Genomic DNA, 22,851 nt, shown 5'->3' on the forward strand with positions numbered 1-22,851 from the left:
CCCAGGTATACAGAAGGGTAGTGAGTATCACAGCTCTGTACCGTTCAATTTTGCTGCTGCAGTAATCCTTGATGTTCCAGACAATGGAGTTCAGTGTACCAAAAGAAAAACGTAAATCACCGAACTGGTAGTTACACCAATCCGATCCCATCTCTGGAAAGGATCTAAATGTATGCAGTGTCAAATACTGGTGTTGAGTTTATGTTCAGCCTGCCTCTTCTATGTCAATATACTTCAGAAGCTCAGCTATTAATGGTGAAGGAGGAACTAGATAATAATAGTTTACTGAACTATCTACATTTTTGGTCACATTGGAACCATTTCCAAGACCGTTGATTTCCTAACCCTAACCCTAACCCTAACCCTCATCAAAAGTAAGGTGGTTCTTCTGAATTTTCCCATATTTTTAACAATCAAGAACTATGGTGCCATTTTTGATATTTTTTGTAAAACATCAATACTACGGCTAGGCAGAAAAAGAGCTTTTAAATACCCCTTTAATTGTAGATGCTCACCCAAACAAATAAAGTTATCAAGATGCATTCCAGAACAATTCAAAAGCAAGAAGATGTTGCAGACTTGTGTGTAGAAAGAATAATAAAATGGGTGGTTTCAGAATAGGTAGAGGGAAGGAGGAAATAGAAATAAAGGTAGAATGTTTGATTTCTGCAGAAGGCACACTGAGCAAGATGAATGTGAGCATCAGCTGGCAATTTGATTATTTTATTTCTGTGTAAACTCTGTTATGTGTTTGAAATCAAGAATGAGCTAAATGTAAGATTTATAATTTAAATGTGCTAATATGAACCAGAAATACTTTTCTTAATTGCCTCATTTTGATTCTTGAAAATTAGTGTGGATCCATAATGCTACTTGATCTGTTTAATGGTGATGCTGTTGAATACTCATCTCAATTTAGGTCTTCAGTTTATTTCTAAAATGTATAGGCCCCATGTCAGAAAAAAGGAGAATATAGGGACAAGTATGATAGATCTGGTCCTCCTTTTTCATTCTCTAGTTACAGAAACAAACATGTCCAGAAAAAGGAAATTTTATGTTACAGTTAATCATCCACAATTACCTAGACCCCTTTCAGTCAGGATGCACAGCTAAAGTTCTAAAAGGCCATTGATTGCACTTGTAGACAATTTGTGATGAGATCAGGGTGGTGGTGCAACCATCTGACCCTCCTTAATCTCTCAACAAATTTTGATTCTTTCATCAGGGTATCCTTCTAGATCAGGGGTGTCAAACTCGCGGCCCACCAGCCAGATGCATCACACACTGGCCATGCCCACCACCATTTTAGCAAAGGGGAAAAAAGTCGGGATATGTCACATGACAACGATGTGACAATGCGAGTTTGATACCCCTGATCTAGATTAACTTATGGATAGGTAGGAAGATACAGTGTTGCAGTTCTTCTTCCAAGGTTGGTTCCAGCTGATGTTGAGGGACATTCTCAACTCTGTCCCCACTCTTCTTTAACATCTGCATGAAATTATTGGTGAAATTGTCTGCCCTAGGATGTGGTATCATCAATATACTTTCCTGCCCCTGACTGGTCAAGTAGTGCTTTCCATCTGTGCTTTCTCAATATCTGGAGATTTGGATGGTGGGCTTGTTGTTTAGCAGTTAGTATTGATGATGTTGCTTACCATTTATTTACCTTTGAACTACTGTGTTTCTCCGAAAATATGACCTACCCTGAACGTAAGTCCTAGCTTGATTTTTACATGTGTGCCCAATATAAACCTTACCTCTAAAATAAGCCCTAATTAAGACCCTGCCCACTCTGGGGTACACGGTAAAAATTAATCTAGGGTGTAGATGGGGGGGTGGAGCTGCTACTACTAACCATTCAGACAGTTGCAGCTAGGTCTCACACACCCCGACACCTGCCTTGCCAGCCCATTTCTTCTGCAGCTGGCAAGGCTTTCCTGAAAGACTCTGGAGCTGATAACAGAGCTCTGGATCGATCCGGAGCTCTGTTATCAGCTACAGAGGCCTTCAGGAAAGCCTTGCAGGCCTTGCTGGCCACAGAAGAAGTTCCTGAAGGCCTCTGACAGCGAAAAGGAGGTTGGGGTGACACGAGCAACTGAGGTGAGTCAGTGGATGACATCTCCCCTGAAAATAAGACCTGGAGCCTTCTTTGGTGGCAAAAAAATAATAAGACAGGGTCTTGTTTTCAGGGAAACATGGTATATAGTAATGTAAAAGGTTCATTCAAAATATCACATAAATAAATTAACATTAACATTTCAATTGTTCTTGATGAAAATCCAGTACTGGAAAACAACGCTGTTACTGTCAAATCACTCTTCCTTCCAGGTCAATTCAACTTATGTACCTTGTTTGAATCCTATTCTCATAAAAGGGTTTCAGATATAGAAGCTACGTCTTTCACATCATTAAGGTTAGACAGTCTGTACTTGTTAGGAATTCAGAGGATTTATTTCTAGATTTTTTTTTTTCTGGCTATAACTCGGATTCTGACTTAGAATATTTTTAAAAATTCTGCTGTCAATGAAACATATATCGCCCAGTTTCTTTATTTTTATTTGTGTGTGTGTGTATGCATATTAGTTTTAAATAGCTAGGCTTACTATGAAAAGCATATAATTGTTTCAAGGTTCACAGTCCTTTCTGGGCAGCTTATAGCACTGTGCAATAAATGTAAAGATGTTTTACATATGTGATGATCCAGCCGTCTCTCTGTTAGCCCTTTTCAAAGCATGCGGGCATGAATGAATGGCTTTCCCTCTGAATGCCAAGACAGCTGGGTTATCTGGAAGGCTTGGCACAGCTGCATCAAAGGTTTGCTCCAGTTCTCTGCAACATCATGTGTAAACACAGGGAAAGCTTCTGTTGGAAGAGTCAGCGAAGCAAAGGAGCTAGGCATGCATGCATGCACAGGCAGAAATGACCTGAATCTAATTCAGAAGAAAAGCAAACAAACCAATCACCCAATCTTGTCAAACCTGAAAACTGAAGGGAAAATAGAGGTTAGAATTTAATTAGTTCTTTCATTTAAAAAGAACTGTTTAGATTTTTGAGAGCGCCCCGTTGTAAGTGCGCTTGGAATATAAAAGCAATATAAAGGCCTCTCTCTCTCTCTATATATATATATGCAGTACTCTAGGCTAGGCCTGCAAAGGAGTCATATTGATAAATTAAAAATCCTCACAGGCTGAAAAACAATATGCTGATCAGCTGTTCTTTGACTAGTGGAGAAAAGGCAGCACTGGAGCTGGTGATCATTATGCAGTTTGGGGCCACAGGGTAGCATGTCTTTTGGAGGGGTGGTGAACTTATTACTTTTTTAAAAAAAAATCTGTGAGCCGCATAGGCTACATGCAGCCCGTAGACCTAACATTCCAGAAAGCGATTCCTTCTGATTCTGTTGGATTATAACTTGCATATTCCCACCACTGCTGCCAATCTATCTAGAGGGCACCTGGTTGAAAAATTACTGCCACTATCTGTATCCTCAGAATAATTTCTTTTATAGATCTCTTTAAGCTGCTAGTTTTTTTTTAAAGCTTTCACTTGTAAATACATACTTTATTGCTTTTATTCATTTGCCTGTATTACTCTATTAAGTTTTATTGCCACGTTCTTCTATTTTAATCATGTTCAATGTTGCATTATTCCCATTATACTAACATATTATTAAAAAAAAATCTTATAAACGACTAGATCTAACTACAGTTCTTAAATTTCTCTACCAATATCTGAGGGTCTAAAACATACCGTAATTACACTGGCGTGTGATGGATAGAGTTCTAAGAAACAGATCAATTACATGGTTACAAAAATAGGGGAATGTTATTCCTTTCTTCTTTTATTCCAGTAGTTTTCTAGCACTAGTTAACAATACCAGCTACCATTACTTTCCTCAGCGATATTGGTGCAATGGTTATGGAGGCCCACATATAATGTTTCGCTAATGATACCCTCTTCTGTAACAGATCCATGGTGAATGATGTTTTAATTAATTGTACTCTGTGCCAACATCTCCAGCCTGCCATGACATTTGTAAAGTGCCAGTAGCCAAGACAGTTTAATCCAGTCTTTTCTCTATTCCCACCTAGGTTTTTTTGGCGGGGTTCATCCTCTTCACTTTAAAACAGGGATAGATACCGGTGACATTCAGAAATGATCTCACCATCAAGTGGAATCTAATGATATTTTTCCACATTAATGTTTAAGAGCATAATTACATGAAGACTTGATGGCTTTGGTGGTGGTTGCTCTTTCCCTCTGTCTGTCCATTTGTTTACTATTCTGTTTATTAGCTCTGTTTACCATCTTCCCTCCTGAAGAACTCTGGAGTTCTTGGAGAACTTGAAGCTTGTATGTAAGAAAGGTATTGCCCTCATATACAATTCTTGATTATTTTTCTATAGCTTATGGAAGCTACCGTTGTTTTCTTTACATGCCCTTATTTATAAAATTCTTGATCTCCCTCCACCAGAAGTTATATAGGCTTCCTTGGTGTTGCTCCTCATCCTTACCAAAAGCAAGAAAGCACTTACTGAATCTTCTCCCTCATCCCAGCTGGAGTTGGTTGTTTGACAGTTTGAGATTCCTAAACCAGCAGGCATGGGCATTAATGTAAATATAGTTTGAGTTCAAGGGGAAGTGTGTGCTTATTATAACTGGAGTTCATGAGGCAAGGTAGGGGTAAGGATTCAAAGACGTTTCATAGCTAGACTAGACAACCAAGGACCAGCTACTAAAGAGTTCAAAGGAAAGTGCAAGGCGGGTTGTTGTGTTGGCACTAAGCTACCTCTTAAATAGAGGAGGCTTGGAATTCTTGCCCGAGCATAGTTGCCATTGATCATTCCTGGGTTTCAGCACTACATTGCCCCTAAGTCAGAGGTGTCAAATTTGCGCCGTCACGGGGGCGTCACATGATGTATCATGACTTTTTTTTCCCCTTTGCTAAACTGGGTGTGGCCAGCGTGTGGTGCATCTGGCCCGGGGGCCACCAGTTTGACAGCCCTGCCCTAAGTAGACATGCTTATGCCACTTGCTCCTCTGTGCAGCTGAACATCCCTCTGCTTTCCTTCTAGTTAACTCTTCACATGAAGACAGGGATCCCTGTGGACAGGACAGTGAGACCGTGGCTTTAGCCACGGAGGCTAGAGTTGTGGGTGGTGCTGTCTGATCCCCTCTCACCATGGTTGCTATCCCCATTTTGACCGAAAAAAAGGGATGCTCCAAAATACACACAAGCATGAAAACAGATCTGGCAGTGACTGATTGAAGCAGCTGCATCTTCTTCTACAATCAATTAGCTGCAGCGGAAGCCTTCCAACAACAGCTGAGTAACCCATGGAAAAGATGCAGCTGCTAACCTGCACCACCTTGTTCTAAAACACCTCAATGGAATTGAAGCATTGCACATTTTTTTCTCCCATTTTTCTTCCTTGGTCCTCCCTCTTCTGAGGATCACTGATCAACCAGGGGCACGACAAATTACAAGTAGTCCTCATTTAGCAATCATAATTGAGACCCACTCTTGTCACTAATGGAAACAATCACTAAGTGGGGGAAATCACATGACCATAACCATGCTTTCTTTTCCCCCACTCTCATGCCCTTTGGATTGGCTACTCCTGTGCTGAGATAATTAACAAGAAGGGAATTAATCTTTGTGTTTACATTGATTGGGGAGTTTAGGTTTACAAGACGATAAACAAGCACACAGTGGAGAATACACCTGGCTGGTTGTATCGTGCACTTGAGTCTATCAATCCAAAGGGGGGTGGGTGGGCTGCTGGTGCCATTGCATTCCTTCCAATGTGTATTCCCCATTCTGTGCCTGCTTGCTCTCTTATAATCCCTTTCTCTCATATTTCTCCACTATGCAAGGGGGCACAAAAAAGAAAAGTAACATGACAGGGATAGTAGGAGAACCGGTACTGACTAGAAAGGCAATTGTGTGAGTGAGGGATGCTACAAAGTTGTAAATGTAGCCATTGGTTGTAGAGTTACTTTTTTAGCACAGTCATAATTTTAAATGCTCATTGAATATTGCAGTCACTAAGTAAGGATTATCTATATAATTCATTTCTAACCTACAAAATCCTTGTTACATTGTTTACAACAGCAAAGCAATAATTGGCCAGCAGGTGAGTTATAGTTTATATAAAATTCCATCACTCACTACAAGTACTGGCATTATGCAATGTGCAAAGTTCAGACTTTTTTTCCCCAATCAGAATCTATCATGAAATGCTAGGATTCCATAAAACTCCATTTAAGAAAGAAGGGCTCAGAAAGTAATTTACAATCCAGTACCTCATTATTAGAGTTTGCCTGTGTTTTGTGCATAGCCCCTTTTAAAGGTGTTGTTAGGCTTTAGTCTTGCTTTAATTTTTTTTTTTGTTTGGCAAATGAAATGAACTTTATGGGATTTTACCCCTGTGGATGGATTTAAATGTATCTTTAGTGTAGTATCACTTTGTATTTGTGGAATCTAATGCTTCCCTTTCTTTTTATTGTTTTCAGATTATTGTTGGAGAAACTGCAGTGTTTTGCTTACAGATGGCCACACGGGATTTTGAAAACCAAGAAAAAACAATATTAACTGGAGACTGTTGCTATATAAACCCACTGGTGCGCAGGACTGTCAGGTTCCTTGGTAAGAATATTGGGTGTTATTTTCTAATCTTCATGCATTAGGATGTGTAAATCAATTATGTAAGCCTCTTGCTCAATTGAATTGTCTCTGGGTTCTTGAGGTATATGCGTACAACTATAACCTTATACAACTATAACCTTAACTCTCATCACTCCTTTAATAATAAACTCTGCTCTTGAGAACTCTTGCTCTGTTCAATAAGATTCAAGCCATAATGCCATTGAAAAACCAACATTCTCAGTTTGTATCAGTTCATTGCATTTACTGTACTTCTGTATGGCTTGAGACGCAAGCAACAATGTGTGGATTAGCAAGGTGGTCTGTAGAGCAGAGATCCTAGCTTGCATAAAATGACATGACCACAGTTGAAGTAAAAGTGAGTTTGGATTGCATTTACAGCACAATGGTTAAATATGTTAGAAATGACTGATATTTTACTTACTGTTGCCAGGGAAAATACAGGCAAGGGGACAGCTAAGGTTCGCAATTAGTCCATAGATTCGCTTATTTTATTAAAATTAGAGGCTGCTGGATTTGACAGGCCTGGCCATTTTCACCATGTCTCTATCTTTTCCCCTTTTGGGGGAACATTGTTGAGAAGGTGGCCTGGCTGCAGCAACAGAAAGCTCTAGAGGAGACAAACTTTCTAGACTCTTTCCAATCAGGTTTCAAACCAGAATACAGAACTGAAAAGACTTTGGCTATATTTGCTACTGACCTCTGGTGGAACTAGGATGGTATAGTGCCGTGATGGTGAACCTATGGTACACATGCCACAGGTGGCACACAAAGCCATTTGTGCCGGCACGCGACCCAGAGGCAAACTTACCTCACTGCGCATGCGTGCACCTCACAGCTGATTTTCAGCCTGTTTGAGGCCTTTTTACGGCCTCCCAGAGGCTCGAGGACAGCTTCTGCAGACTTTGCAGGCCGAAAAATAGGCCCATTTCGTCACTTCCTATAATACCAGAAGTGACAAAATGGGCCTATTTTTCGGCCTGCAAAGTCTGCAGAAGCTGTCCTTGAGCCTCTGGGAGGCCGAAAAAGGCCTTAAATGGGCTGAAAATCAGCTGGAAGGCACAGTGTAGGTAAGGGGACGGCGGTGGTGGCGGGGATTGCACATGCATGTGCAGGGTGTGTGTGTGGGGTGTCCATGCATTGCTTTCTGGGTACTGGCATGTGAGTGCACGCGCGCGAGCATGCACACAATTTTGGGCACAGGAGCCCAAAAAGGTTAGCCACCAGTGGTATAGTGCAATCATCCTGGTTCACCTTAATCTCAAGGTGGTTTCTAATATTATCCTTTTTATTATTATCCATTTGTGGGAATTATGAGTGGGAGTTCTTCTTTCTTTGTAGTTGGATCCAGACAATGTTGGCAGGGAAAAAGAATCAAGCCAGAGACCTCTGATATATGGGGTGTCTCAGGGTTCGATGCTCTCACCCCCGCTGTTAAAACATTTGCATAAGGGTACTAGGTGAGGTATTCAGCAGTTTTGGGGTCAGCTCTCACCAGTACACTGATGACATCTCAGTCCAACCAGATCTTTCTGTCAAGGTCTTGTCCCAGTATTTGTAAGCTGTGCAGGCGTGGATAAAGAAGGACAGATGCAAGCTCAGCTGTGGCAAGCTTGAGTAGTTATGGGAGCTTGGATCACATGGGAAGAGGACTAAAGAGTTCCATGGGTTGAGATTACACTTCCCCCTTTAGGACTGATGCACCATTTGGAGTGTCTTTTCGAACTCACAGCTCCTGCTTAAAAGATATATAGCAATAAAACTCTTACAAATTCATCCAGCACACCAATTGCACCCATATCTGGACCAAGACAGTCACACACACTTGGTGACCTCACGTGTGGACTGTAGCGATGAAGACCATTTAGAAGCTGCAATTGATCCAGAATGCGGTTGCTAAGGGAATTACGAGCATGGATGTCACACTATGCCAATAGAGCATTTCATTATCATGAGTTGAATTGACTATCAGTAAGATTCTAGATGCAATTCAGAGAACTAATAATCTATAAAGTTCTTGATGGCACAGGAGAGGTACACACAGTTCATAGGATCAAAAACTTACCAGTAAAAAATAGGCCCTCCAGCACCAATATTAACTGGCACACACAGAGAGAGGAGCAATGATTCTACCTGTTACAAACATAGCACACCTAAAAATAAATCAAGATTACAGTTAGCATGTCTGCACTAGTGTGTACAAAAACAGAACAAGGTCCTATATTGTTTTCATGTTCTCTTAGCAGTGTGCCTTTCACCAAGCTTACATGCAAAATATTTATTTAATAAGATTATTTAATTTGATTAATTATCTAATCAACTTTATTATTAACCAGATTATTCATTTTATTGTGCTGCTGTAATAGCAACTTAATCATTTCTTTTCCTTCCCTTTCTTTAGGCATTTATGCATTTGGACTTTTTGCAACAGACATATTTGTAAATGCTGGACAAGTAGTAACTGGGAATCTTGCACCTCATTTCCTTGCACTTTGCAGACCCAACTACACAGCTCTGGGATGTCAGCAGTTTACACAGTTTGTCAGCGGTGCAGAGTCTTGCTCTGGAAATCCTGATCTTGTCATGAAAGCCCGAAAAACTTTTCCTTCCAAAGAAGCAGCTCTGAGTATATATGCAGCAACATACATCACTGTAAGTAAATCCAGCAATTGGGTTTAGGTTGTTGGCCTTCTCAGATGACTTCAACTTGTAGATGTCCCACAACCTTTGCTTGGTCACCACTGCAACAGGGTGAAATCTGCTTTCATTTTGGTTTGACAGCTGCAGCAATGGTCAAATAATAATATAAGTCACTTGTGAATAAATGGCCTATATCATTACAGAGGTGTCAGTCATGTTGACTTTGGAACAGTTTAAATCGGTTTTACGTGTGCAGGTGTTCCAGATGGTGAGGTGATTGACATTGTGACTGTTTATTTCTCTCCTCCAGGGTTTGCCTCTTCACTTGCTTATGCCATCCACAGAATCTTTGATCTTGCTTTGAGTTCATGCATGGTTCTTTCAGTATTATGTTCACCAGATTCATAGCTTAGGTAACATCCTATCTATAAGAGTCAAATGATTTGTTTTTAATTTCAATTTTTTTAAAAAAAAATCTTAAAATTTCCAATGTATGCTGTTTCGAAGAGAAAATGAGAGTAACACTGCTCCTCTTCTCAAATGTATCAAAGGGCTAAATACTGCTTTTTGATAGCACCGCCTGCTGTTTCAACTTCAAATGATGTGCAATAATTAATTTTGTACAAAGCGGGCTTTGTTTGTCTCAGTGGGGCTCTTCACATTGGGGAGGCGATGTTGGGCTCAGCAAGGCACAGAAGCGATGCTGTTGTTTGAGGCTGGATTGAGTCCGTGTCACTCACACTGCTGGGACCCCAAGGTGATGTTATTCTTACTGAGGGGGCTTTGTTTGTCCCTGACAGCTTCCTCCATCCCATACATTAGGCAGATAAAAGGGGAGGCTTTGGAAGCAATACAACGGTTTCATTTTGCTTTGTGAAGGAGCTTCCAGAGGTGGCTTCAAAGCTTTGCATTACTGTTCTTACATTATCCTTCCAGACAGGGTTGCATAGTGTTGCTACAGGAATACATTAATGTTATAAAGATAAGGAAGAAGCATAACTAGAGGGCATTTTGATGGGCATCTCATCCAGTCTCTCTGCTTGATATCCAGAGAAGGAAGAATCCCCTGTGAATATTTCTCCATTCTTAAAAAACAAACAAACCTTGGTATAGTGGAACTGTGTGTTGGGAAATGCCCAGGCAGACAGGAAGGATGACTCAAGCAGGGAATTAGCCTTGAATTGTTGCACAGCCGCAAGAGATCCACGACTACTAAACTCCACAGAAACTTAACTATCTGTTCCCAAGAGAAGGCAAATAGCCTGGAGAGATTCCTGTATTACAGGCAGAATTCAATAAAATGGTGAGCTTGTATTCTATATGTGTGGATCTGGTTGCTTGCACCTAGCACTGAGTCTTTCCAATATATGATTGATGGCTTATGTGTAGCCCTTTACAGCTGTCCCTGTGTCCTGTTACAGATAGTAGTGCAGTCACCCCAACTTTATGGTTGGCTGCCTAACTGCATTCTTGTATTGGGGAGAAAAGCCCCCCGACCAAAGTGACAAACTGACAAAGTGAGTGTGATGAGAGGCTGTGTGTATACTGTGTGTCAATACAAAATATTGAAAGTTCAGTTGCATGTATTAACATATCCCTCTCCTTAATTTTTTAAAATGTTAAGTGCCATTATTCTTCTCTTTGTTCTTACACTTCTACAAAAAGGTAAATTACAAATATTTAATTAAGCCACTTGTTTACTTGTTTTATTTTTAACAGTTGGGGTTTATGATTTTGCCTGGCTTTGGTTTCTAAGCCAATTATTGTCAATGGCAGGATTTAATCTTGGTGGTTTGGCGATCAGGCCATTCAGTTGATCAAAGAAGATAGAAAACTTTTTCGTTTGACTTTTTCGTATTCCGCCTTGCAATTGCATTGTTGGTAAGGAAGCCTTTATATTTTCTTATTCTAAAGGAGTAAAGAACTGTTGTTGTTTTACCACTATGTTGGCTAAGTTGGCAATCTAGTATGAATTTAGGAAGATTTCTTTGCAATCTTGGAAGTAGGAGAAGATGCCTCCTTAGATTATTGTGACCACCTATCTGGACATTCTCAAGGTTGAAAGGAAGGCTGCAGTTCTATAGGAGATTTGTGGAGTCCTTGGCAACCTATCAAAATGACTGATAGTGTGACAGACCAGGTCACAATTCATATAGACAAGCCCTTGGCGCTTCACTAAAGCTACATTATTGAATTCACTATAAGTAGAATAATGGATGAGTAAGACTATGTCCAAATCCAGGGATATGATCTGAACCTTAAAGATGTACAACAATCCAGAGTATTTCCATACCTAACATTCTGGAAACTAAAAAATCACAAGATATAACTAGTAAATACTGATAAAAATGTGCACAGTTGATAATAGATTCCTTTCTACAATGTCCCCTCCATTTCAGTTTCTATGAGTATGTAGTTTGTAAAAATACAGAATCAGAGATCTTACCTTGGAGGTATAAAGTCAAAAATCTTTTGGTCTCTATGACCATTTGCTGAAAGAGAAAGAGAGTGCGTGTAATAAATGTTTTAGATTTCTTTGGCATTAGAAAAATCTGCTGTTCAAGAAGTCTTCAACTCCCACATTGCAAAAACATATGGACTACTCTATTCGATCAGGGTAAAGCTATAGACACAATTTACATAGACTTCTGCAAAGCCTTTGATTCAGTGGTACATGACAAACTACTGTTAAAACTAAACTCTTACGGCATTTCCAGATCCTTTCATAAGTGGATTACTGCATTCCTGTCAAACAGGCAACAAATACTAAAAATAGGGAGCGCTATATAAAACCCTGCTTCAGTTAACAGCAGTGTCCCCCAAGGCAGCATTCTAGGAGCCACACTCTCTATATTAATAACCTTTGCTATCACCTTATAAGCAACTGTGTCCTCTTTGCGGATGACGTAAAACTATTCAACACCATCGACAATGCTACTGTCTTTCAAAGCGACCTTGATTATCTGTCTGAATGGTCAAACAATTGGCAACTCCAAATCTCGACCAACAAATGCTTTGTCCTACATATTGGTAAAAAAAATCAGTACACCAAATACAAACTAGGTGGATATGACCTCATTGATGATCCTCACTCTGTCCAGGACCTTGGAGTTCTCATATCAAATGACCAAAGCGCCAGAGCTCACTGTAACAGCATTGCCAAAAAGGCATTAAGAGTTGTAAATCTAATCTTATGAAGCTTCTCCTCCAGAAATATTGAATTGCTAACTAGAGCATACAAAACTTTTGCTAGACCAATATTCGAATACAGCTCATCAGTCTGGAATCTGCACTGTATATCGGACATTAATACAATTGAGCGAGTCCAGAAGTATTTCACTAGAAGAATACTACACCCCTCTGCTCGCAACAGAATACCCTATATCACCAGGCTTGAGATTCTGGGCTTGGACAACCTTGAACTACGCCGCCTATGATTAGGCTTAAGTGTAGCACACAAAATTATCTGTTACAATGTCCTACCAGTCAATGATTACTTCAGTTTCAACCATAACAATACAAAAGCACACAACAGATACAAACTCAATGTAAACCGCTTCAAACTCGATTGCAGAAAGTACGACTTCAGCAACAGAGTGGTCAACGCCTGGAATGCACTATCTGACTGTTGTTACATCCTCTAATCCCCACTCCTTTAACCTCAAATTATCCACTATTGACCTCACCCCATTCCTAAGAAGTCTGTAAGGGGCGTACATAAGTGTACTATCATGCCTCCCTGTCCTATTGTCCCCATTTAATTATACCTATTTTCTGTATTCTTACTCATGTTTATATTTATACTTATTATCTTGTAAGCGATTGACAAATCATAAATAAAAAATAAAATAAATTCCAGCTAGATATGTTCTATATAATTTTGACCTATGCAGCTGTTCCTGTTTTAGAGCATAAGTTACCTGTAGCTGGTAACTTAACTTTAAGTCTGTGATTTGTGTACCAGAATCAGGCAAAAAATGCTTAGTCTATTTCATGAGTGGGATTTGTTTATTGTATGTTGGATCACATGTAATTAAATCTATCATAACAATGCGCAAAAGTTGCTTACATTACTTATCATTGCACCGGGCTTCGTTTTTGAATTGGCTTTTCATACAAATTTAAATAATTGACAGAAATACATGAAAAGAGATAAGAACATGCATTTGTTGCAGAATAAGCAAGGGAATGTTTTTATCCTGTCAGAAAGCATTTTCTTCCATTAACGTTCACGTTTAGTTAGCAGAAAAAAAGATGCAACATCTATTCCTTTTTTTTTTTCCTGCTGATGTGGTTTTATGTGGAGTCCCAGTTGTCATCTAATTCTTCTGCATGAGTGAAAAACAGCCTTGGCAGACTGACTTGACCACATTAATGTTGACATTAGGGGGTCTTTTAGATATCTAGAGCAACATGATTACATGCCATTAGTTGAACGCATGCTTCATTTAGGTTTGCAAGTTGAAAATCATACATCTGAATTAGTTAACATAAAATACCAGAGTGGGGAAGCGGGGAGAGATCTGCATGTTAAATTAGATGCATATAACAATATCTAAACCTGTATCTATATAGACATAATTACTTAGGATATAAAAGCAATGGCCACTTTGGGATTGAAATGGTATAAACAATCAAAACATGACTGAAAAGTGGTAAAGAGCATGTGCTGGCTTTTATGGTTCTCTGTCCAAAGATTCATAAAACACCATATATTAGAAGATGCATTAAAACACATTTATTAGAGAAAGTTATATAGGGAAATGGAAGTTATACATGAAAACAGATATGGATTTTGTAGCGTTTTGAATTCCTTTTAAAGAAAAAAATATGTAAAAATATAATGGAATACTATAGTTACTGTAGGAATACTATAGTAACTGTGATGTTAACAAAGACTACATTTAGAATGATCCATATGCTTTTAATATCTACATATAAAAGGGTTTTTCCTCTGAGAGGAAGAATAAAAACAAAACTATAAAAACAAAACTATTCAATTATGTGAACTATTTGATAATTCAAGGCAGGAAATAAAATCAAAGCAGCAGCTAATTCTCCATTAAAATTAAAGATAATTTCTAATAATTTAACAAAAGAAAGAATAGTTTGGGTCTTAGAATTCATCTTATACTTATTAGTAGAGCAACAATATTTGGCATCTCTGATACAGAACTATTTATAATATGAAGAAAATAACTATCCTATATCCATAAACAGTGGATAATATTAATTCCAACTTGCATCCCAAAGCCATCTTCATTTGCAATGCGACCCCTACACTAAACTAACTCTCTGGCTGTATACTGAATTCTAAAAGCTTGATGGTGAATGCATGACCTTGATCCAAATAATTATGGGTTTTTGCTATCTAATTGGACAAGCATGTTAAAGGAAGTAGGTTCTTTCCAAGTTTCTGTAATACATCTACAGAGCCTGATTAATCTTAAAATTGCCATCAGGTATGGGTTTTTTTAATGCTACCATGAAACTTAAGTAAGTCTATATATTCCTTTGTTCTGAAATATCCTTGTTTTTATAATATTGAAAGTAATTGGAATTGCTCAGCACTTTTGCCATCTAAGTGCAGATGAGATGTAATTGTACCTCATTCCAAGTGACAGAACTCCTTTGTAAAAGCAACTGTCCATCTGTGCTATTGATACCTTAGTGGTGGGATTCAGATAATTTAACAACTGGTTCTTTGCCCTAATGTCTGGATGGGCGGGGGTGGGTGATCATGTAGCTGGATGGGCATGGGAAATTTCTCCTTAGTCCAAGTCACAATAAAATAGCACTGTTCAAATATTTAGAATAGAATAACAGAGTTGGAAAATACCTTGGAGGTCTTTTAGTCTAACCCACTGCTTAGGCAGGAAACCCTATACAACTTCAGACAAATGATTATCCAATCTCTTCTTTAAAACTTCCACTGTTGGAGCATTTACAACTTCAGGAGGCAAGTTGTTCCACTGATTAATTGCTCTGTCAGGAAATTTGAGGGGCTCCTACAAAAATGAGGGAGTCAACCCATTTTCCAAAGCACCGAAAGGCACAACAAGAAACAATGGATGGAAACTAAAGACAGAAGCAACCTGGGACTAAGGAGAAATTTCCTACGGGTGAGACCAATCAACCAATGGAATAGCTTGTCTTCAGAAGTTGTGGGTGCTCCATCATTAGCGGCTTTCAAAAAGAGTGAGGGAAGTACAGCCCAGAAGGACAGTGCCAGGAACCACTAAAACAATGCAGAAAACTTAGAACAACCCTTTTTTTTAAAAAAAAAAATCAACCCCAAAGTAAATGCAGCAGCTGAGAGGGAAATTAAGAGCAGCCACTCATTGAAAGCCTGGGCATGCTGCCAAAAGGCCATTAACCCTTCCAACTCTATTATTCTATGTTCTCTGTTCTAAATTGGGTGCTTCAGCAGAAGCAATACACTGGCTGGACCACACATGCATTAAATTCACAGCCTGTATGATCAAGCTGCATCATTGTCACCTCCTGTATCTTTTCCCACAGGAAGAAACAAGAAGTAGCCAAGACTGCAGCAGCTATAAAAAGTCTTGGGGAACTCCAGGGAGTATCATCTGGTCACAGAAGTGTTACTTAATACTCTTTATAATGAAAATGTTTGTAATCTTGGCCCTCTTCCTGAAGGGAAGAGGTTAATCCCATCCCTAGATGGGTGATTGATGGGTTTCCCTGCCCTAATCCTGTCAGTTTCTGTTGTTTATTGACTTGTTGTTTATTGATTCAGCATGTGGCTGTATTCCAGCTGCAACTCTTAATTGGTTCTTGTCTGTCTGCTCAGAGCTATTAACTGAAGGGAGAGAGAGGGGAAAAAACCCTCTTGCACTTTATTTTTAACCAGTTCTCCAAACTGCACAACCAATTAACTAACGGTTCGGGTGAACCGGTGAAAACTGGCTGAATCCCACCTATGTATCTCAGGGTTGAATTGTGGGGTCTCTGGTGCTCTCTGAGCTCGGTTTTTTTCTTGCAGACGTTTCCAAGTATGATTGATTGCTTATTGTACCCTATGACTATCATTAAGTGTTGTACCTTATGATTCTCGACTCCTGACAAATGTATCTTTTCTTTTATGTATACTGAGTATTTATACCAAGACAAATTCCTTGTGCGTCCAATCACACTTGGCCAATAAAGTATTCTATTCTTAGCAAACTATGTATTTAGATACTTAGATTAACAGAGTCGGAAGGGATCTTGTAGGTCATCTAGTCCTACCCCCCCTCCCACCCAAGCAGGAGACCCTACACCATTTCTGACAGTCCAGTCTCTTCTTGAAAGCTTCTAGTGATGAAGCTCCCACAACTTCCAAAGGCAACTTCTGTTCCTTTGGTTGATTCTTCTCACTGTCAGAAAATTTATCTTTATTTCTAGGTTGAATCTCTCCTTGATCAGTTTCCATTCATTATTCCTTGGCTGGGAATGTTATCTAGTTTGTAAGGAAATGTCTGCAGGAAAACAACCAAGCTCAGAGAGCACAAAGGAATCCACAGTTTCCAACTATGTAGAATTGTCTAATGCTGTTAGCCTGCAAATATTGCAGATATAATAGACTTGGTTCTTGGTTCTGAGTGATGTGTTGTCCAAAATTGATGGAACAAAGTTTTGCTTTCCACATCATAGTTTTGAATCCAGAAGGATTTCTAAATTCCTTTATGTTATGCCTATATAGCTCTTTACTCAGATCAGCAAATTTCTACTCTTTTAAGTGTTTCCATCTTATCTGAATTAAACTGTCACCTTGATATAAATCAAGGACGGGTGAAATACACTCCTATCAGCCTTTGCAAGGACCAGTGGTGAGGGGTAAGTAAGAGTTATAGTCCAATAAAATCTATCTGCTCCTGCTGTAGATAGGATTACTGACATTTCAAGTCTGCTTGACTATTAGTGACTCTAGGCAACTTACAGCTGAAAAGGGAAAGGAAAGGAAAGTTCAACCAAATAGAGAAGACACCACCAATAGAGAAGAAACCAAAGACAAATGTATAAAGAAAGAAAAACAAATCACCCTGCCACAAAGCCTGGGAGAATAGCCAGGTCTTTAATAGCTTCCTGAACATCCAGGAGGGGTGGGAGCTCCTCTTCCCCCAAAGTGTTTTTAATTTCATTGAAGACAATATTAAACAAGGCAGTTGTTAAATAAACGGCATTAATTTCTGTATGGGGCTGCCCGTAGAACTAAAGTCCCACTGTGCTAGAAATGCTTTTATCTTGTCAACTCATTTTTTCCTCACACTCGGGCAGTTCTTTAACTACTTGTTACTTAAGGGAGAAGAATGTTGTAGTGAAAACATTTCCCCTTTTCCGAGATCAACTAAACGTAAAAATGAAAGATGAGTCAGATCTCATAAAGCTGCTTTGTCATATGTTTCGTTTGTAACGCGAGCCCCTCTTACAAATGAATGGTTCCAAATTTTAAGAAGATGGACACAGGATAAAATGGCAAGCATTCTTTTTGTATGTTATTTCCTTGTTTGTATATTTTCTAATGTTTGGGAAGACTGGAATGATTGAACAGTTATTTAATTCGTGTGATTTTCTTTTTTAGAATGTGTATTTGGCTGTATGGGACTAAGAGAGCTAGGTAAAGACACATATTTATTTTATTTAGACTATTTATATGGCTGATGACCATCTCATAGTAACCATAGGCGGCATACAAAAACAAACAGTAGTTAAAACAATTGCCCAAAATCATATTAGCTCACTCAAAGGTCTGGGCAAAAAGCCAGGTTTTCAATGCCTTAAGAAAAGCAAAGAGGGTTTGGGGGATCTTATGGATCTCCAGTGGAATACTGTTCTAGTGAAAAAGTGCCGTAACATATGAAAATGGCCTGTTTAAATTCTAGGAAGCTGGATGAGACCAGCTGATAGTCCTACATATGTAGGGAGGGAAGAATCACACAATCATAAATTTTCCTAGGCTATCAGGAACACTGTGGAGAGAACAGGAAACTTGATTGATATGAGTTGAAGCAAGTAAGGTGTGCCTGGTCTCCCAACCTTTCAGGAGAACCTGGAATTTGCTAGAATCCTGAACTGCACAAAAGGAACTGAGCACCCGACAGTCTGTTTCTTAGATGAGCTTAAGAGATCTGGCAGTGATGGACTCTTGCTGAGACTTGAAATTTTGAGGCTTTGGCCAGTAATTTTTTCACCCTCGCTAACCTCTCAGCTGTTACGGGATGAATCACACAGAAGCCTTTTGGACGATGAGTGTGATAGTGGTGAAAAGAAATACACACCTTCTATTTCTTTTCCCCGCTCAGGCTTTGGTCTATATTTGCCCCAAACCTATATGGCCTTCAAATTAAGAAAGATTATTAATGTTATATTTTGTGTGCCTTTGTCCTTCTTTTGTCTCTCTTCGGTTTCTGGCATCTATTTTAAATCTTCATATTTTAAAATATCTTAGCATATTGGTTTTTTTTTTTATTAACAATAGATTCTCCCCTTTTTTGTGACTGCTTAGTGTGGGTGGCTGCTGCTATGGTAACTCTGACTTTTTTCGCCTGCTAATCAGCCTTTCCCAACAGCTTAGGTGTTGCCTATTTGTGAAACTTTGTAATTATTCTACACTAGCCTTCTCCACCTGGTGCCCGCAGTTTTCTTTACTCCATCCAATACTGTGGCCACACTTGCTGAGATTTGTGGCAGCTATAGGCCAAGATATCTAGAGGTTCCATATTAAAGAATAGCAATAGCACTTAAACTTATATACTGCTTTACAACCCTTTCTAAGCAGCTTACAGAATCAACCCCCAACAATTTGGGTCCTCATTTTACTCACCTCACAAGGACGGAAAACTGAGTTAGCCTTGAGCTTGGAGAAATTTGAACTCCCAAATTGCAGTCAGCAGGCAGCCTGCAGTACTGTACTCTAACCACTGTGCCACCGTGGTTAGAAGGATGTTTTATGCTGTTGTTTTAACCAAGTACTTCTTTAAAAAGATAGAATTGTTGCGTACATTTTGGTTACTTCTCTAACACTCTAAATCTCTTTTTTTTCAGTAAGTTAATGCTTACTGACAAAATGCAGTGGCATAGTGGTTAAAGTACAGTATTGCAAGCAAACTCTGCCCACAGCCTGAAGCTTGATCTTGATAGAGTTTAAGGTTGACTCAGCCTTCCATCCTTCTTCGGTCGGTAAAATGAAGAGCCAGATTGTTGGAGGCAATATAGAAATAATGCTTCTACCTTATACCTATCCAGACAGTGCTATAAAACTCTGTGGAGTGGTATATAAATGCTATTGCTATATGAATTTCGTCCTCATCAGATCTGAGTTAGATCGGTCTTTGAGTTTTTACTCCCCTCTAATGTATCTTATCAAAGTTTTCATCCTTAATTCACTCTCTTAAATTCGAATGATCTTATCCAACATGTAATGATGTAATTTGAGGGTTTACATATGTTCTAATTGTCCAATATAACATATATCCTTCCCACCTACTTACCTTTTATATGCATATCCATTGCATGTTTTACAATTGCTTCTGCAGCAAGGAGGGGGTAGAATGGAAAGCTTAAATGGATGAGAGGAAAGTAATCAGCTCACTCCTGTGACAAAAGAAAAATTATTGAAAGAAGAAAGAGCGATCAAGAAATGATCAAACATCTATTTTTGTAGGCAAGATTTGGTACCATTATTATGAGGACAGACACACCAAGCAAGAGACTGAGAGAGCGTAATGACATATAGAAATAATTTTGGGAGAAAGGGAGAAGAGATGCAGCCAAGGAAATGGTCACATTAATAGCAATAGCAATAGCACTTAGACTTATATACCACAGTGCTTAAATTTAGTTTACTTTGTTGTCATTGCACCTCGTACAACGAAATCAAACACCATCTTCAGTGCACATCATGACAATGATCATGAAAATAAACACAAACACACATCCTTCAGCCTCCACGCATTGAACCGAAAACCCCCGACATCGCACCAACACTGCACTATACAGCAGAATTCAAAAGAGCTACTGCCCTGGGATAGAAGCTGTTTTTCAGCCTATTTGTCCTTGTTTTTATTATTCTGTACTGTCTGCCAGATGGTAATAGTTCAAAAAAAGGGTTCCCAGGATGAGATGGATCTTTGAGAATGTTTTGAGCTTTCTTAAGGCAGAGGGAGCTATAAAGTTCTTCCAAAGAGGGGAGAGGGCAACCAATGATCTTCTGGACAATGACATTAACCCTCTGGAGTGCTTTCCTATCTGCCACTGTGCAATTGACAAACCATACAGAGGTACAGTAAGTTAAAATGCTCTCTGGTGCAGCGATAGCAAGTCACCAGCAGTTTTTCATTCAATTGTTGTTTTCTGAGAAGTCTCAGGTAGTGTAACCTCTGCTGGGCCCTTTTGACCAGTGCTGCAATGTGAGCACCCCAGGTCAGGTCCTCTATTATGGTAACACCCAGAAACTTAAAACTGGCCACTTGCTCCACTCAGTTTCCATTGATAAGCAAGGGCTGGATGTCTGATCTGTTCCTTCTATAATCCACTATAAGATCCTTGGTCTTTCTGGTGTTGAGGACCAAGTTATTATCTCCACACCACGAAAGCAACCAGTCCACCTCATCTCAGTAGGCAGACTCATTCCCCCCAGAGATGAGTCCCACCACTGTTGTATTATCTGCAAATTTAGCAATAGTATTACTAGATGATACTACTTTACAGTCCTCTCTAAGTGGTTTACAGAGTCAGCATATTGCACCCAACAATCTGTGTCCTCTTTTTACTGATCTTGGAAGGATGGAAGGCTGAGTCAACCTTGAGCCTGGTGAGATTCAGTCTGCCAAATTTCAGGAAGCCGACAGTCAGCAGAAGTAGCCTGCAGTACTGCATTCTAACCACTGTGCTACCGCGGTTCCTTAGCCCACAGTAGGATGGGATGTGGCAATCAACTCAGATGGAACCCTTCCTAGTTTTTGGGACTGTAAAGGGGACAGAGGGAGAAATGTATTTTCAGACTTTCAAGATTTTGTTAACTTTACAATAAAGTCTAATTCTAGCTATGCTTCCTGACTAGTCTAATTTGCATAGCTGTCAGAGGGATACTTAAAAGTCTTGCTCCCAAATTCCCTGCAGACTCATGAGAGAAGTAGATGGGACATGAGCACATACAGGCATAACCCGGTCTATTTCTAATGGGTTTGCTTCTTTTCTGAAACTTGATTTATTATGGTTGCTCACAGGATACTTAACGATGGGATTTTGCATTTTTGTCCTCCTATCAAATCTTTCCCAATAATCTGATGAAATTTAATAATATTAAAGGTATTGTCACAGATGTAGGTGTTTCATATAAACTGCCTTTTGCAGTTGACTGAAGGTGATTTGGTCAAGGCTGATCATGTTCAAGTGATGGTCCAGGTGTTTTGGAATTGTATTCAAAGCCCCTGTTACTACTGGCACTATGCTTTGCTTTCTTTTGCCACAGTCATCTGACTACTGTTGGTAAGGGTGGAACATATGTCCATTCCAAACTCTATTGCAATATCTTGGCTGCATATATAGACAGTGCTGAGCTGTTCTGTTTCCGACAATATTTTTCTATATAATTTCAGATTGTCCATGTAAAGGAGATGTCAAGGTATTGAGATTTAATAGCTGCCCAGCTGCTGTAAGGCTGATGCAGTTAGGATTAATCAGCATGGTTATTGCTACTTTAAGACTGAGGATGGGCCCCACAAGGTTTTACCACTTTAAGAAGCTGTATGTATAAATGAGGCCATGAGAAGGCATATCTCTCTCTCCTTGTGTTCTATCTCCATTGTGGTTCTCCATGCAAAGTGAGGAGGACTGTGCTGTGTTTTGTTCCTGGGCTGTCTCACAATAGTAGTCATGCTGCAAACATTCTGACAGGAGATAGAATAGCCCGGCAGATGACCTGACTTGTTCACTATTACTTACAGAGGAATCAATGCAATGACAAACAGTGGTGATAGTCTCTTTGAAAGATTCCTCTTTTGATATTAACCTCTCTCAGTTTATCACCATTGATCAGCAGCTGTGTCTTCCAGTGTGCCATTGACCTTTGCACAAAACTTCTGATGTTTCTATGGAGTCCTGTTATTTCTATTGTGTTTCTCACAAAATAAGGCCGGGCCTTATTTTTTTTTTTGACCCCTGAAAAAATGGCTAGGCCGTCTTTTGGGGGGGTGACTGAATTTCCTCCCCCACCTAGAGTGGCCCATGTGCACATACCTCTCCATGAGGCTGTTTCTGTCGGCTGACGAAAGCTCCCCAAAGGCAGAGTCCCCAGCAACTTTGGGGTGAGGCGTGGCTAGGCATCAAGTTCCCAGCTGCAAACTCAGTGCAACTGCAAACTCAATGCAATGTACATATGCTGTTGTCAGAATAAATATCAGACGACCCCAAGATTTCTGCTGAATTTCTGCTTCCTGAGCCAGCCGCTCTTCTTCGTCCGCTCAGATAGCCCTATTCCCCCCCACCTCGATTTCCCACTGCAACCATTTGGATCGCAGGAGGGTCGCTAAAGAAGC

The 22,851-nt window shown here is 39.6% G+C and overlaps 1 protein-coding gene across 2 annotated transcripts in view; it reads left to right on the plus strand.

The window, feature by feature from the left end:
• The window catches only part of PLPPR5 (phospholipid phosphatase related 5), a 92,476-nt gene that overhangs the window by 37,712 nt on the left and 31,913 nt on the right, over positions 1 to 22,851 (plus strand). For both annotated transcript variants that reach the window (XM_087930173.1, XM_026700125.2), the window contains exons 2-3: positions 6,520 to 6,652; positions 9,072 to 9,322. In XM_087930173.1, the coding sequence (XP_087786299.1) occupies positions 6,520 to 6,652; positions 9,072 to 9,322 (384 nt within the window). The remainder of the gene's footprint in view (positions 1 to 6,519; positions 6,653 to 9,071; positions 9,323 to 22,851) is intronic.

Source organism: Pseudonaja textilis, chromosome 3 (assembly GCF_049901715.1).
Source record: "Pseudonaja textilis isolate UNSWEBS1 chromosome 3, rPseTex1.2, whole genome shotgun sequence".
Lineage (NCBI taxonomy): Eukaryota > Metazoa > Chordata > Lepidosauria > Squamata > Elapidae > Pseudonaja > Pseudonaja textilis.